At 57.6% G+C, this 16,937-nt stretch overlaps 1 protein-coding gene across 1 annotated transcript in view; it reads right to left on the bottom strand.

Moving 5' to 3' along the window:
* Positions 1-1,416: 1,416 nt before the first annotated feature.
* The window catches only part of SLC8B1 (solute carrier family 8 (sodium/lithium/calcium exchanger), member B1), a 21,630-nt gene continuing 6,109 nt past the window's right edge, over positions 1,417-16,937 (bottom strand). Inside the window, exons 7-17 of the mRNA XM_012730815.1 lie at positions 16,763-16,869; positions 16,523-16,690; positions 15,637-15,744; positions 13,362-13,421; positions 12,992-13,122; positions 11,872-12,013; positions 8,794-8,915; positions 7,165-7,318; positions 6,355-6,435; positions 5,058-5,122; positions 1,417-1,787 (exon numbers count right to left, since the gene is read on the bottom strand). Coding sequence (XP_012586269.1) covers positions 1,590-1,787; positions 5,058-5,122; positions 6,355-6,435; positions 7,165-7,318; positions 8,794-8,915; positions 11,872-12,013; positions 12,992-13,122; positions 13,362-13,421; positions 15,637-15,744; positions 16,523-16,690; positions 16,763-16,869 — 1,336 coding nt within the window. The 3' untranslated portion in view covers positions 1,417-1,589. The remainder of the gene's footprint in view (positions 1,788-5,057; positions 5,123-6,354; positions 6,436-7,164; positions 7,319-8,793; positions 8,916-11,871; positions 12,014-12,991; positions 13,123-13,361; positions 13,422-15,636; positions 15,745-16,522; positions 16,691-16,762; positions 16,870-16,937) is intronic.

Below are 16,937 nucleotides of genomic sequence, written 5' to 3'. Positions count from 1 at the left end.
CGGGACAGGTGGGGTTACTCCAGTGCTCCCAACCTTGTGCCGGGAAGGCCTGATCGCAGGTGGGACCATGAGGGCAAAGGAGAGTTGTACTTGCAGGCCAGACTCCAGCGAGAGTCTGGACACAGCTCTCCCTGTGGGGTCACCAGGGGCCTTGTCACATGGACCCTCCAGCTTTACACAGGCCCGTGAAGCAGGGGTCACCCAAGGCTGTGAGCTCTGAGTGACACAAGACATCACCCCACTCTGATGCCCTCGCCTCCCACAGCAGAGGGGCCCCCGTGACCAGGAGACCCCCCCACGCTGGGGGCAGCCACCTCGCCCCTCCTCCTCACTCCCTCTCCCACCAGCCTTATTCCACACCACGCGACAATCATTTCTAGGGACAGCGGGCGCGACACTGTAAGGTTTTGTACATTGGCAATTGGTTGCCTAGAAAACCCAGTTTCCGGATTTCTGGCATATTAATAAAAGTCTGTGCTTTGTAAATGTGGCGACTGTCTGGTCACTCCCTCCCACACCGCTCTGGCTTCTCTCACGCTGGGGAAAGTGGCGAGGTCCCGGCTGGGCAGGAGGGCGGAGGCGACCCCTTACCACCTGGCCCAGGTAAGGAAGGACCAGGAAGAGCCAGGGTGTGTTTGCACGCTTGGAACATTTAATAACACTTTCATGGGAGAAGGGAAACTGGCATCCCTTCACTGACAGCACAGGGCACTGGGAGAAGGCAGGTCCCTGACCACAAGGCGCCGGGAGCTTGCCGGCTGGGGCCTGGCCGGGCTCCCCCTGAGGTAGGCGCCAGGCAGCCATGCTGCTGCCTGGCTTGCAGCTGGGGAGGCAGGTCCAGGCACAGGTGTTTGCCACGTCGGCGGCCAGCTCCGGAGTCCGTGATCCTCCCTGCTGGTGACTGGAGCCCTTGGGTCAGTGCGAGTTTATCTACCCTGCCTTCCACCGTCTCCTTTGGCATCATATTATGCTGATGAGCAAACTGGGAATGGGGTGTGGGGTGTGCGCCCGTACAGTGCGGCCTCAGCCCTTAGCGCCTGAGCCCTCGGCACTCCACTCGGGGTCACCTGACCCTGGCCTGAGTCGCCCCAACGGGTGCCCTCCCCCGGGTTGGCAGCCACTTGTAGCCTGAGGAAAAGATGCAGGAGGGCAGAGGGGTGACTGGGGAGGGGGCCCGTGCCTCCCAAGTTGCTTCCAGCCCTGAACCCACTTTGGGGGTCTCCGGGCCCAGAAGGCACCCCCTCATCCCCTCCACCCCAAGTCCTAACCGGAGGCTCTGGTTATAATTCTGGGAAGGCTTCGCTTCCGCCCGCAGCAAAGCCCGCTGTCTGGAGCTCCACACAGGAGGCCCGGCTGTGTCCCGACCACGGCAGCGGCGGGGGCTGTGTCCCGACCACGGCAGCGGCGGGGGCTGTGTCCCGACCACGGCAGTGGCGGGTCCTCTGACACCCCCGGCTGCCCCGCCCAGAGGCGCTGGCCAGTGCTGCGTGGCCCCGGGGCTCCAGGAAGCCCCCCCCCTCCACGGTCCCTCTGGCCGCCTGCAGTGGCACCTTCTGACCGCCAGGTGGACCCGAACACGGCTTCTTCCCTCATTCACTTTGCAAGTGAATCACTTGAAACTCGGTGAGCAGGGCCACGACCAGGAAGCTCAGGTAGAAGAGCAGCAGGCAGCAGCCGTAGACTCTGTTGAGCTGAAAGCACTGCAGCGGCACCGAGACCAGCGAGCAGACCAGGCTGAGGCCCAGCGCGCCGGCCAAGATCCACACCAGCAGTCCCTCGGGCTCCAGCTGGGGAGAGGGGGGCAGGCCGGTCAGGGGGTGGGGTTCCAGCCCCCCCAAGGCATGCCCACTGTGTCCCCAGACACACCCCTGACTGCAGCAGCAGGGAAGAGGGCTAAGGTCAGTGGGGTCACCTGCCTGCTGCTTTCCTGCCTCCGTTCCCCACAGTTGGAACAACCGCACTCCAGCTAAGCAGGTTAAGTGCAGGGGTGCTCACGGCTTCCTGCGAAATGCATCCAAAATCGAACGGAAGTAGGCGGGGCGGATGGGCAAGGAGGCACAAGAGCCGAGGGTCAACGGGAGGGTCTAGAGAGGGCTGTGAGTGTGCACTGCACAATCCACTGAGCTGTTCTGTTGGCACGTTCGTGACTAGGCGTTGGGGAGCTCTTCATGTGGAAGAGCCTGGCGGCCACAGAGCTCTGGCAGGCACTGTGCTGAAGCCCTCCCTTGCCGGCACTGTCTTGTCCTGTCCCAATCATAAACGTGTCAGCTGGGCCCTCCCTGGTGGCGCAGCGGGATAAAGCGCAGCACTAAGAAGCTAAAGCCACTTCTGCATGAGTTTGATTCCCACCTGCCCGGAGGTGACCACATGGCGTGGCAGACCTCTCCTGACCCACCCGCTGCTCCCCTCAGCAGTGTACTTTGTCGATCTGCCTGTTCTGCTCCCCACTCTGTCTCTGGTGAAGCCTCTCACCATCCCTGCACCTCTGGCCTGTACCCCAGTTCTGTATGCACAAATAAACAAATCTTTTAAAAAAAAAAGTGTCAGCTGGGCAATGGTGACTCCACTTTACAGATGAGGAAACTGAGGCAGGAAGACACTGGCTCCCTTGTCTGAGTCCCTCACCAGCGCCGGCCTGGGAATCCAGGCCTGACCCCCAGACCCCCAGCTGAGGCCTGCTGGGCCATGGAGGGAAAGGACAGGCAAGAAAGAGCTGGAGTGAAGAGAGAGTAGCGCAAGCCAGAGTCAGGCCAAAGGCAGCTCTTCGGTGGCAGAGGGGACACTGAGCCTGATTCCAGGACCCCAGGATCGGGGAGCTGAGAAGGGGTGGGCTCCAGGCTGTTGGGGTTCACATTACATTGGGTTGGATAATGTGTCCCCTGAATTTGTGTCCACCCAGAACTTCAGCAGAAGTGGCTTTAGACGTAATCCGTTAGGACCTCCGCTGCGTCCAATGACTGACGCAGTCATTGGGATAAGAGGCCAGGACCAGAGAGACGGAGCACGGTCACGGGAAGACAGAGGAGAGAGCGGCATGGCCACCGGCCAAGGTCACTCAGGAAAAGGCTCCAGAAGCTGCAGAGTCCGCAAGGAGGGAGCCCCCCACCCCACCCCGAGAGCCCCCAAGGAGCCCCATTCACCGAGACATCAGACTTTCGGGTCCCAGAACTGTGCAGGGGCTACTTCTGTTGTCCTAAGCCACCTAGCTTGTGATCACTTACCATGGTAACCCCAGATAGATATAGAGAGAGATAATATATATCTATATTACGTCTTGTATTCCTGTACTTATTTTTCAACAACTTGCAGGATAGGTGCCACCGATACATGTAAGAACATGATAGATAAATCTCTCACGCGGCTGCTGAAAATTTTCAATGCGCAAGAGTAGGCAGAAGCGGCAAGGTCCTGGCCCTGCTCCTCCTCCCTCCCGACCCAGTGATCATCCAGCACTCTGAGGACTCCCTGCCTCGTGCTGTGCCCGAACCACATGCTCCAAGCCTTTCAAGCGCCCCGCATGCCAGGGGACCATTGTACTTTCACCAGCCCACAGAGGAGGAAACTGAATAATTAGGAAGTGGCTGGAGCCAAATTCAAGTTCAAGCTCTTAACCAAGAGTCTCTCCTGCCTCCCCGGACAGGCCAGAGCCAGCCTTGTGGGCACACACATCTCCAGACCCGCACGCGCAGTCCACACAGAGGCGGGCAGCACCATGGCACCCCCGGCTTTCACCCACAGTGCACCTGGGACCTTCCACCAGGGTGGGTCTGTGTCGCCTGCCAGCACAGCAGGAATGTTAACTAGATCCAGCGCCAGGGCGGTGCAGAGACGGATGCTCACACGCGTGCGTGCAGGTGCGTGCTGCACAGGGAGCAAGAGAAGGGAAGAAGCGGGCCTCGGGGCGGGGGCCAGCCCTAAAGCTTCACCACTTGGCATGTCTTAGAATGGGCAATGCAAGGGGCCAATTAAACCCATGAAGAGTATCAACAGAATTTGCAGAGGGTGTTTACCTTCTTGCAAAGCAAACTTTACAAGCACAAGTGGCTGTTTGCTCCTGGGCGTGGCTGCTGGGGTAAGGCCTGCCTCCTGCCAGCTAATTACAAGTCTGCCGGCTTCTATTCAAGAATTAGATAAAAGTAGGCACCTCTAGGAAAAAGAGGTAGAGGCCTCTGTTCCCACTGTCAGCCTCCTGATCCCCTCGGGCTGTCCCCTCGGCTGACCCCACCCTGGGTCACAGTGCCCATCCCCAGCTTAATCTTCTCCTGGCTCACCCCTGAATTCCAGTCCATGGAGACAGCGCTGTCCTGGGGGGGGGGGGGATGGTAAACCCGAGGCTGCGGGTTGAGGCTGCTGTGCCCCGGTTTCTGCTCGCCCTGAACAATATTTAAAGACAGAAACGGTTCCCCTAGCCGTGTTGATTTCTGCTCTAGAGAACCAGAACTCTCAGGCCACAGCGGGGCCCCTGATGCACACGTGCCCCCTGCGGGGTTCCCTGGGCGGCTGAGCTCCTGTCCTTGCTGGAACAGGGAGGGCCCCCACCTTCAGCCCCCAGGGAGCTGACCTGAACGTGCAATTTCCAGCACCTGCCCTCTGAATGCCTGGGCCTCAGTTACCCCCAGAGAGTTCTTGGGGGCCCCTGAAGCGGAATCTCTGCTCAGTGTTTCAGACCTTTCTCCAAATCCTGCCCTGGGGATGTCTGTAGCAGGTGGCTTTGTTCTCAGCCCTGCCTGCTTTAGGCAGGACCCTTAGTCTCCTGGGAAGGAAACTGAGGCTCAGAGCTGTCACAGAACAGGAGACTTAAGTGATAGGACCATACCCTAACCCAGGGCCTTTCCAGAAGCTGCCTCTCTGGTACTTAGAAGGATGCTTTTCCATCAGCAATCTTATATGAAAACTATTTTCCAGGCTGTCTACAAACCAGACTGTCAGTAATTCGGACAAATGCCCTCCCCAGAAGGGCGGGAAGGCGCTGAGCAGCGGGTGACTGCGCGGCCAGAAACGTCGGAAAGGCTGAGGAGAGAAGGGGGAAGCCCGCTAGGCCACATCCGGCCACTCACCTTGACCTCCATGTGGCCCCTGGAGATCTGGAGCAGGCAGCCCAGCCCCACGCCCACCAGGATGTCTGTGGCTGGCTCAGGACATTTGCAGAACAGCACCCTCAGCCCCACCACCAGCCCGTCCCTGCCCACGCAGCCACGCCAGGGCTGGAGATGCCGCTGCACCAGACCGGGCTTTCTCTGGGGTCCACGCACTCCTGCCGCCTCCCCCGGAGGGGACGCCCAGCTGTGGAGGGCCCCTCCAGGTTCAGCGCCTCTGGGTTCAGTACCGAGTACTTTGTCCTCCATCTGTCAGGACTGGATGAGGCGACAGAAATGCCTGGGACCTGGTGAGTACTCAGGAGATGGAGAAACTGAGGCTGGGTGAGCTGAGAACCAGCCTCTTGGGGCCATTGATGGAGATGGACCAGGCCCACTCCAGTAGTTGGTCAAGGGACACCGGGCAAGCTCCCTCCTTCCCAGCTCAATCTGAGGGGTCAGGAGAGGCCTCGGCCTGGAGACACGGCTCTCTGAGACCACAAAAGGCCACACGGGCCTGGTCTGACCTGGGGAGCTCCAAAGAGCACTGGGGTGCCAGCCAGCAGCCCGCACTGTAGCTCCCCCTAGGCCCAGTCTTTGTGGAACTTGGGGCTTTTTACTATTATGCCTTTATTTCCCAACAACAATACCTGTGCCATCCCACGTGCTTGAGCTCCATCATCAGCCTCGTCCACACCTGTCTGAATTGACAGAGGCGGCTGGGGTTTAGAGAACAGGCGTGGGTGTCAGTCATCAGTGGGTGTGGGCAAGTAAAGCCCACAGGCCGATGTGGCCCGCTGTCTGCTCTTGTAAATAAAGTTTTATTGGTACAGTGTCACGCCCACTTGTGTATGTGTCGTATTGCCTCTGGCAGCTTTCACCCTCAACCACATAGCTGAGCAAAAGTGCTCCGAGGGCCCGCCAAGCCTGAACTATCTCTTCTCTGGCCCTTTAACAGTATAGGACATCCACAGACCTGGCATCTATCAATTTACCAGCGACAGGGCAGGGAAGCTCAGCTACAAATACCGGGGCCCTGGCACTGGGAGTTATCTTACCAGAGGCCAAGCATTGCTCTGTTGCCACATCACACCCCCTGCCAAACCCTTATGAGGTCACATCTCTCAACACTCCGATACACACACAGGAGGCTGCGGTTCCGGGAGCCTGTCACCTGCCCAGCATTACTGAGAGAGCCATTCTCAAGGATGGCAAGGAGCGGCCCACAGCCCTGGGGACATGCCCCCAGGGCCCAGATGAGGGCACCCATAAAGGATACTGAAGATGATGCCTCCGAAACAGGCTGAGAACGCCATCCGAGGGTAACCCTGGCGGGCCAGCGTGAAGTCCGAGAAGGCATCTGCGTGGAAGCGAGAAGTCTTGAGCGGAACATGGCACTCCAGGCTTGCTGCTCATTCACTCCTCACCTACGGTCATTCAGTCAACAAACACTGCTGACTCCCCACCGGGTCTGGCACTAGTTAGCTGAGTGCGATGGAGGACCCCAGCATTTGGCAGGGCACAGTCCCCCCTGAATTCCTTCTACCCCATGCTCTCCAACCGGGGCAACTTTGTGGGTGTGACATGCTTCCACCAACTTTTTGCTCATGTCCGTCAGCTGCCAAAACACACAGCACCTGTCTGGTTTAGAAAAAGGTGCCTCAAAAGGTGAGTGGAAAGAGAGATGGAATACAACGCCTGACCCCATGTGCACTCCTGTGCAGTGCACAACCCAGCCTGCCATCCCTGGCAACCGGAGAGGGGAGAGGTGTGAGCAGCTGCACACGTCACACATCTGTGGACCTTCAGCACAGCTGACTGCAGTGGCCGCGCAGGTGGGACTCCACGCCCTGCGGGAGCCACCGACTGTCCACATGTCACAGAGTGGGCTTCTAGAGTCTCCTGGATCAGGTGCCGTCCAGCCCATCTCACCCCAAGGCCCACGATGGTCACTCCAGAGTGACCAAGGGCCTGAGCCCACGCTGAGGACAGACCCCCTGGACTCTCTGGCCATGTCGTTTCAGCTGGGGGAGCAAAGAACAGGGGTGTGGCTGTGCTCATCCCAGGGCCCCATCCAGCCCCAATTCACCTCCGATGCTGTTCCCCCAGGCCAGCAACGTGAGCCCCAGGACGGTGTTGCTCAGCCGAGAGACGACACCCAGGGAGCGAAGGATGTTCACCACCTCAGTGGCAGCTGCGTTGATCCACAGGGCGCTGGTCAGGAAGCCCAGGAACGCAAAGAGCTGGGGAGGGACGAAGGCACTGATGGGACCAGCCAGCCCCCAAGGGCCACAGCTCAGCCCCTTGTCTGTGCAGCCTGACCCTAAGGGTACCTAGCCAGAAGGTCGCCCGAGTACACACAGGGCATAGAGTCCATAGAGTCCAGCAAAACCTGAGCTCGAAAAGACTATGTTGTCAAGAGAGCATTCACCAGGGCTTCCAGCCAACTGACCAAAGGCAACCCCATGACCACAAAAAGAAGCTCCTCCCCACTCGCCACTGGCGATCACTCGCCATCCCTGATGTCTCCCCCACCACCGGCCAGCACGTGTGGACTCCCGTTTCTGGATTTGCCTGTTCTGAACACATCATGTGACGTGTCTTTGTCACTAGTTCTTTTCAGCATGTTTGCAAGGGGCATCCATGTGGAAAGCCTGTGTCGGGTTTTTAAAGGCAGACAGAACGCCAACCAAAAATCACATCTGCAAATCATCTGTGGGTGGGACTGAGTTAGTATCTCCATTCGGAGTTTCTAAAAATAAAAACCGTATTTTTAAATCAATCAATCCTTATATTTTTAAGTAAACTTTTGAAGAAAAACTATACAAATGGCTTAGAAATTCCCGACTACTAGTGGAGAGAGTGAATACCGGAACTTTCCGGTATTCCACAAATACCGGAAAGTTCCATCACACAAACCCAGGTCTCCCCACAGGGTGCGGTGGTGGAGACTCTAGCAGGTCCTCAAAAGATAAACATACAGTTACCATCTGATTCTAAGGTTCCTCTGCCAGGAACATACCCAAGAGAAATGGGAGAAATTTCCACACACAGATGTTTATACCATGTTCATGGTAGAATTACATCTACCACCCCAGAACAGAGACAGCCCAAGTGTCCATCAATAGATAAACAGATAAATAATGTGTGCTATGTCATATAATGGAATATTATTTGGCCATAAAAAGGCCAATATACCAATTTGTGCCACAGCATAGCTAAGCTCTTAAAAGATTTTGCTAAGTAAAAGAACTCGGCCACACAAGACCACATAGAGTCTGATTCCATTTCTATGCAATGTCCAGGGCAGGCAAATCTATAGGGACAGAAGGCAGATTGGCAGTGGCTGGGGGCAAGGGGAGAGGCAGATAACAGCTGCTAAGGGGTACAAGGTTTCTTGTGAAGAATGATGACATACTCTAAGCTTGACTGTGAGAATGATGCACAACTCCGAGAATATAAGAAAATCTGCTGGATTACACACTTCACAAGGGCAGGCTGTATGCCATATGAATTACATCTCAGTAAAGTACAGTAGTTTTTAAAAAAATGAGAGGGAGTACCTTGAGTACCTTGAACAAATAAAAGATCTTTCGAAGGTGGTTTTAAAGACGGGTCACTGTGGAAAGTGGTTACTAGCTGACCCAGAAGGTAGACAGGAGATCTGACCGAGGGCCCAGCGACCCCTCTTCCAGCTGAGAAAGCCCAGGATTCTTACCCAGTGAAGCCTGGGGGGTTCGCTGTTGGATGTGGCAAAAAAGGTCACTGTGGCCAAGGCTGTGCCCGAGATCACCACCACGGCCCAGACAGGAAAGAGGCCCCCTATCTCATAGACACCATCTGCAGAGAGAAGAGAGAAGGAGACTGACGGTCCTCCCCACGGCTTTGGCTTGCACCACCTCCTGGAGGCCCCCTCAGCATGGTGGGACTGAACCCGCTCACACTTGACTGTTTGCATATAAGGAAACTTCCTGTGTGCCCAACCCTGTCCTAGGTACTTCCGAAAGGAGACAGAAATGAAAGCACAGCCACTGCCTTCAAGTTGGTCACACTGGAAAGAAAAGACAGATGTGTGAAAAACAGAATGTGCCCAGCTTGTGCTGTGGAACCAGGATGGGAATGGCTGTCATATTGGGGTTGCCCTGCAACAAGACTAGTCGACGATATTACCCTCTCCCATGCCCAAGGCAGACATCACTAATCACCCCCTGATACTCCGCCACCTGAGCTTCAAGGCAGCACCCTCCAGACAGGCATTAGCGGTGGACGGCTTGGCTCTGCGAGACCTATATGGTCATGCTGGCCTGCTCACCCGAGTGCCAGCACTTGCTCTCTTGACGGGCCTCTCTATGTGCCCATGCACGATCAAGTTAGGAAGGTTCCAGAAGTTTCTTACTGACATACTAAAGGGAGGAAATCTGCAGGCAGACAGAGCTAGTATTCGCCACACACCACTGTCACCACTAATTGGGACTGGACTTGGAGGTGGGGGGTGGGGGTGGGGGAAGCAATCTTCTGTGGCTCGGCCTCGGCCTCGAGGACGGCTGTTTTATCTTGAGTCTGATTCAGTGGCTCTCAAATGTCAGTGGGCCTGAGAATCACACCTGGGATTGAATTTACAAAGTTGCGTGCCCATACTGTCGGGGAGAGTTTTGACCAAATGTGGTGTTCACCTGCAGTGCCGGCTTTGGGATCTGATGCCCGGTGAGAGGCTCTTCCTGTTTGCCCAAGCTGTGCTAGAGGAAGTTTAGGTGGTGCCTCTTGGGGGGTGGGGTGGCCCGGGGCTCTGTGGAAGAGGGGAGAGATTGGGTGGGAAGCACCTGTGAGGTCATGCAGGACCAAAAGGGTCACGAGGCACTTCTCAGCAGGCCCAGCGAAGGCCTCTGGCCACCCTGGAGGACAAGCCAGAGGTCAGCCAAGGCCCCTGCGCCTTGGGAGGCCCACTGCCACTACTTAAAGAATGCAGGTTATTTGGCTGTGAGAGCTGGAAGGCACTGGAGGCTGGGGGAAGCCTGTGATCTTGCCCAATTGGGCCCCGCCCTACCCTAGCTGAAGCAGAGCTCTGTCCCAAGCTGCTCTTTTCCTAATCAAAAAAGCCATCACTGCTCTCCCTTTTATGACCTAGAAGAAGGCAGTTTGGGGGTCCCATCCAGTCCGGATTATCAGAATCTCATCTTTAGGGGGCCTCCCTGGTGGCGCAGGGGTTAAGGTCAACACTATGAAGCTATCCGCAGGCTCCCTGGCCAGGGAGCTGACCCACAGGGCACAGCAGACCTCTCCTGTCTCCCCTCAGCAGTGTATTTCAGTAGATCTGCCTATTCTGCTCCCCACTCTGTCTCTGGTGAACCCGCTCACCCTCCACAACTCTGGCCTGCACCCCAGCTCTTGTGTGCATAAAGAGTGAGGATGAGGTCACCCCCTTTCTTGCCTGCCATGTGAAGATTTCCCTTCTCTGTCCTTGACGCAGATAAACATTCCCGGTCTGCCCCACTATTCTTTAGAGTTTGCAGCCACGCACATTCTCCATGGGTATGTTAGTAAATGGATTGTTTTTTCTTTGCTAACCTGTCCAGTGCTGTTGTGATTATTCAGGAGTACGGGGTTCCTGTCACACCTCTGCAGGGTCGGGAAGGTTTGTGCCGGTAATAGCTGACAAGGTGGCTAGCACAGAAGTCCAGGGGGCTCCACCGAGGGCGGGGAAATATGGCCTTTCCAAGGGGTTAATAGGGAGGCCCCGCAGGCAGACACCCCCCAAATCACAACAATCCCTTGGGCAAAGAATCAAGTCGGAGTGACAATGCTTTAGACAGGATCAGCCTTTCCCAAGTGTGGCCCTGCCCCTCCAGCAGCTGTTGGGGCCTGGGGGCAACAACTGGGGTCCCAACACAGGAAAGGGGTCACACTGTTAGAGGAGAAAGTCTCCCCGGGGCCAAGAGGTCTGTACACCTCCTAGAGCCCTATGAGCAAAGGGGACTGCCTGGGGCAAGACCAGTGTGGCATGTGGACGTGTGGACATGGATCCGTCCGGATGCACTGCCACCCCCACTTCCAAGTGATGCCTCTAGGGGAGCGGACGGTGCCCAGATCACGGAAGCAGCATGAGGTACTCAGGTGAGACAACAGGGAGAAACCCGGGCCAGAGCAGGCCTGAAAAAGAAAGGCCAGCCTGGGCAGCAGGGGCCCGGCCCGGACACAAGGGGTGAGGCCCCCGGGCCAGGTGGCCCAGCATGCAGTGAGGGTGCAGCCAGGGACCGGAGAGCGGGGCCTTCTCAGCTTCTGCCTTCAGGAAGGTGCCCAGGTCTTCTGGAGACACTCACACCTGGATTTGGATATGAGATATCCTAATTTTTTAAAAGATTTATATATTTATGTATACAGAAACTGGGGTACAAGCCACAGGTGCAGGGGGTAAGAGGATTCATCAGAGACAGAGTGGGGAGCAGGACGGGCAGACTGAAACACACTGGTGAGGGGAGCAGGAGGCGAGACAGCAGAGGTCTGCCGCGCCATGCGGGTCACCTCCGGGGCGGGGATGGAACTCGTGCTGTGGTGGCTGCGACAGCTTCACAGTGCTGCACGTGTACCCCTTTGCGCCACCAGGGAGGACCTGAAATATTCTAGCTTCTGGCTGATAAGCCAGAAAGCCGGACTGGGTGCCAGGGACCCCAGTTTACCGCCTCCATCTACTGCCAGTCGAATGGAAGACGACTGCAGGCAGCTGGTGCCCTCCAGGGCAAAGCCAAGTGCCCGGGGCCTGCCGGGCACGAGCCAGGAGGACTGGGACACAGGTACTCACAGGCTCCCGACTGCAGGGTCAGGACCAGGACCAGGGGGCTGATGGCCAGGTGCAGGCAGTTGAGGGGCCGTTTCCAGTTCCTGTCTTCCTTGTCGGGGTCCACGACGGGGACCGTGAGGAGCAGCAGGAACTCCACCGGCAGCTGTCAAGAGCAGGAGACGGGAGGGTGCTCTGCGGCAGCCTGGCCGTGCAGGCCCAGGGCTGAGTTGCTGCTGACCCAGGCACCGGGGGGCGCTGCTGGGAGGGGGCACCTGGAAGCATCCCCTGACCCCTGCTCGGTCCTCTCTAGGTAGACCTGCAAAGGTTAAAGCTGGCTCCATCGCACGGCCACTGCAGGAATCTGCTGCCTGAGGATGAACCAGCCTTTCCCCACTCAGGACTGAGAGCCAGATGGGGCCTTCACCCCTGGGTACCCAGTCTTTGCACTTCCAGGGTCTTCTTTAGAAACCAGGGATTAGGGGCTCCCCTGGTGGTGCAACGGGTTAGGACGCAGCCTTGCAAGCTGGCTGCAGGCACCTTAGGGCGAGTTTGATCCCCGCCCCGGAGGTGACCACATGGCGCCGTTCCTGACCTCCCTCCGCTCCCCTCAGCAGTGTACTTCGTCGATCTGCCTGTTCTGCTCCCTGCTCTGTCTCTGGTGAAGCCTCTGCACCCCAGGATTAAAGCCCGGCCTTTGCCTTCCTAGAGGCACAGGTAGCATTTCTTTAGGTAATGGATGAGGTGGCCCCGACGCTCTGCTCTGCTTGGTTTGAGGCGCCATAGCTGCGCCTCACACGAGCCAGCCTGGGCCCCGGCTCACAAGTTGACCTCAGATGTAGTCCAGGCAGTGGTGGGTGACCAGAGGATGCAGCCTGCCTGGCACCCCTAACTCCCGCGCCAGCCCCTTGCCCTCACCCAGCCGTAGGGGCCCTTTCTCCTCTGTCCCGTACAGAAGCTCCCCTTCCTCCGGGGGTCTGGGGCCCCGGGTCAGGCCATCGGAGAAGCTCTATGACTCATCTCCCATTCAAGTCCCAGACTGTCTATGCTGACCCTGGCCACTCGCTCGCATGGGGAGGAAGCCGGCGGCCACTGTCCGCCGTCACCAAGCCGGGAGCCCAGCTCCCGGGCAACCTTGCCTTACCTTGAACACCTTGAGGGTCCTCCAGTATGCCGATTTGTTCCTCCACTTCCTGTAATCCAGGGGGTTGAGGGACCGGACCAGAATCTGGGCTGTGGTCTCCTGGTAGAGGAACAGAGGCCGGTACTCTTCGCCTGTGTGTGTGAGGGGCAGGACAGGTGCTGAGGTTGCTGCCGCCCCCAGGAAGGTCTCTGTCACCTCCTATCCCCAGGGAGGGAGGAAAAAGCCCAAAGCCCAGCAGGGCTTGGGCCACTGACACAGGGCTCCGCCACGTGCAGTGAGAGGGGGGCTGGTGGCCCCTCACTCTGTGGCCCGCCATCTGCCCACCCGCCCTGCACCCCTGCCTCACGCTGGGCGGGAGGTCTGCACTCACCGTAGTCACAGCTGTTGGTGTTAGAAGACACCCTTTCCTCCTCGGAATCCGAAAGCATCTCTGCGGGGAGGAAGCGCGTTTCACACTGGCCTACTTAGGGCGCCCCGTCTCCCACACCCCTGTTCTGGGTAGGACAGTCCGGCTCAGGGTGGCTATGGGGGGACAAACATATAGGTCTGTGTGTTTTGGGGTTTCCCAGCAACTAGCCTGCATACCTGGAGACACTTACAGAGAAACCTAACTCCAAAATAGTTTCAAATGAAACTCAGGGGCCTCCCTGGTAGTACAAGGGGTGAAGCCTCTGCACTATGAAGCTGTCTGCAGCTACTACAGCACGAGTTCGATCCCCAGCCAAGGAGTTGACCCACATGGCACAGCAGACCACTCTTGTCTCCCCCGCTGCTCCCCTCAGCAGTGTGTTTCAGTCCATCTGCCTGCTCTGTTCCCCACTCTGTCTCTGGTGAATCTTCTCACCACCCCCCACCTCCGCCCTGTACCTCTGGCCTGTACCCCAGTTCTTGTATGCATAAATAAATAAATCTTTTAAAATAAGAAATTAATATTTCTCTGTTCTGAATTTGAAACCTATCATCTTTCTTTTCCAGCCTGAAACTTGCCTTCGGAATCTTCTGGAATGCTTGTCAGCCTGTGAAGAGGGGCCTGAAAGGATTATGGCCTGCTTAGATTTGAGGAGTCAGTGCAGAGCAGAACATTTGTTCTGCTCGTGTGACATTGAACCCCTGTCCAGGTCTCAGTTTACCCTTTGCTTGGGGCAGGTGATCTGTGATGGTCAAGGAAGCACAGGGGTCACGCACTGAACTCTGAAGGCTCAGCTGACAAGGGGGGAGGGGTGAAACCCGGCAGACTTCCTGGAGGGGTAGTCATAGGCAGCTATGGAGGCCCCGGGGATCTGATTCACAGTTTACGAGCTAGACATCTAAGCAGATTAACAGGATGCGACGATCAAGGCTGTGCTGCAGTGAGTCAGAAAGCTTAGAAGGGAGACCTGGTTTCATAGAGCTCCCTACCTTCTAGGTTTTTCGAAAAGAAGGGCAAGCCAGGGAGAAGAGACAGCACCTGCGAAGGCCCAGAGGGAGCACCGTGCGTCCAGGGGTGTGAGGGCGGCTCCGCCCAGCCGGGTGAGATTTGGGGCATGAAACGCGTCTGGAGAAGAAAGCTGAGATCTAGCACAACAGCAAAAGATCCAGGGCAAGGTTCTCGGGCTCCACCAGGGAAAGGTGCCCACACAGGACCAGGGCAGCAGACTGTGCGGAAGAATTTGGAGTCTGAACCCACCCCTCCATGTATGGGGCAGAAGCAGGGACTGGGGGCCAGTTAGAGAACAATGCTTCGCCCAAGGGGGGAGCCCCACGCAGCTCAGGTCATTGTGCCAGAGCCCAGCCCTTCTGATGTTTCAAGAGAACCCCAAGTTCAGGGTTTTTATGTCAAATCTTTCCATTTTAAATCTTGGCTGACATAAAACAAAATACACTGGTCACACACACACAGAAGCAGCCCTTGGTTACTAAGAGGTGATCAGCAGGCTTCTGGCTCTGGCCTCTGGCACTGTGGGTGGCGGGTGGCTGTTGGGGTCTGGGGGGCCTGGCTTTGAGCCTCAGCTTGCCTGTGAGGACTGGATCGCCCTAAGTCTGATTCCTCTTCCATAAAGGGGCGTCACACTAGCCCCTACGTTACCACCTTACCAAAGAATGAGAGCTTCGGGTTTGCATTTTGAATCTGTGGGCCTATGTGAGTTATGTCTGTGTATGTGTGTACGTGGATTTATGAATACGGGGGTGTGCTGGTATTTGTGTCCGTGGGTGGTGTGTGTCTATGTGCATTGGTGCCTGTGTGTATCTGCATCCCTGTGTGGCTCTGTCTTTTGTCTTTGTGTGTGCATGTATTTGCAGATGTGTGTTTGCATTCTTGTGTGTGTGCAGATATGTGTGTGTGAACATGCTGAATATTGAATGTTGCTGATGTAGCTGTGATTGTGTGTGTCTGTGTTTCATGAGTGTGCACGTGTCTGTAAATATGGATTTAGTGGGGAGCATTGCTGCTCAGAGAAGGCCTAACCCTGGCAGGCAAGGAGGGGAGGAGGAGGAGGAAAGCGCAGCCCTGACCGGCAGGCGACGGGCCTCCCCAGCATCAGCAGAACACAAAGACCGGCGTCTGAGGAGGAGACAGGTACTGGCAAAGGCCCGAGAGAGGTGAGCGGAGTGAGTGGCACGGGGCTGCCCGCGCCCTGCTCCCGTCCTGCTCCAGTAGACCTCACCTGGAGTGCCCGGCGTGGAGTAGACCAGGGATGTCCTCCGCTGCCTTCGGTAGATCCAGGTGCAGAGAACCACAGTGGCCACGTAGAACACGTACAGGCCCAGGTAACCTGTAGGCAGGGCCGCAGGGGTCACCAAGCGGCATCCTGGAAGCAGGGCTCTGAGAACAGACGTCTGTCCGGCGCACTGTCCGTGGGGCCACCCGCGAGTCTGGCTGAGGAGCAGCAGGTAGAGGCCGTTTCTGGACGCCAACCCCTGTCCTGCCTCCCTGGCTGTCTCCCTCCTTGATGCCGCCTCTCAGCCTGGCACAGTCGGAGGCCTCCAGGACTCCATCTGAGTGCCAGGGTCAGTGTGCTGCTCTGGGTCCGGGGCGCCGCACCCCTCTGAGCTCCGGGGCCCGACAAGAAATCGGAAAGTAGCTGCCAGACTCTCGCTGCCTCCTCCCTGCTCAGTTCCCTCCGGACTCTGGAGGGCCAGTGACCCTCTTTGATAGTGATGCGTGGTAGCACCAAGTCCAGGGCTCAGCCTCACCGGGTGCCAGTCACCCCAGGCCCTGCTTTTAGGGGCTCTCACTGTGGCTGGTCCCTGCTGTCTCCGCAGCAGTGCACCCCAAGCCCCCAGCAAGTTGACCCTCCATCTGTGCCACTTGGCCCATCTTTGGGCAGCGAGAGGTCTGCTGAGCTGCTGGCTAAGCTTCCAAGTTGTGGCTCTTCTGTAACTCACCCCGGCCTGCCCTGCCCCTAGGGCTATCAAGCCCTAAGGGGAAGCCAGCTTAGGCTTCCTGTTACTTGGAACTGAAGGTGACTATGCCCGCTGGCCCCCCCAACTGTCCCCCGTGTCTCCCCGACCCCACTCCAGGGTGACCCCGCCTGGTCAGCAACAGCTCACCCAGGGCCCAGGCCAGCGTGACCCTGCGGCGGTAGAGTGCAGTGAAGGTTAGGAACACGGCCACCATGTAGAAGACGATGTCTCTGAGGAAGGGCCTCGAGGCGGCCGTGAAGGGGTGCAGGATGGCGATGCCCCCTGCCACCACGGTGGTGACCAGCACGCCTGCACCTGGAAGGCAGGAGCCAGCTCAGCCCATGCCCACCTCCCACTGCTCCCCGGCGCTGCCAGGGCCACACCTACCGAACAGTGCTCCCAAGGCCAGGCCAGCTGTGCGAGGGTCCGAGAAAGCCACCAGCGCACTGAAGACATCAGGGGCCCCGTTCCCGAATGCCAGGAAGGTGACGCCATGGAGACGCGTGTCAAGGGGGTCAGCTCAGAGGCCCCCGCCTGCCCGGGCCTTTCCTGGGCCCTGAGC

The sequence above is a fragment of the Condylura cristata genome, unplaced genomic scaffold (genome assembly GCF_000260355.1).
Source record: "Condylura cristata isolate star-nosed mole 26May11 unplaced genomic scaffold, ConCri1.0 scaffold00029, whole genome shotgun sequence".
Classification (NCBI taxonomy): domain Eukaryota; kingdom Metazoa; phylum Chordata; class Mammalia; order Eulipotyphla; family Talpidae; genus Condylura; species Condylura cristata.
This window is presented reverse-complemented; position numbering and strand designations above follow the sequence as displayed.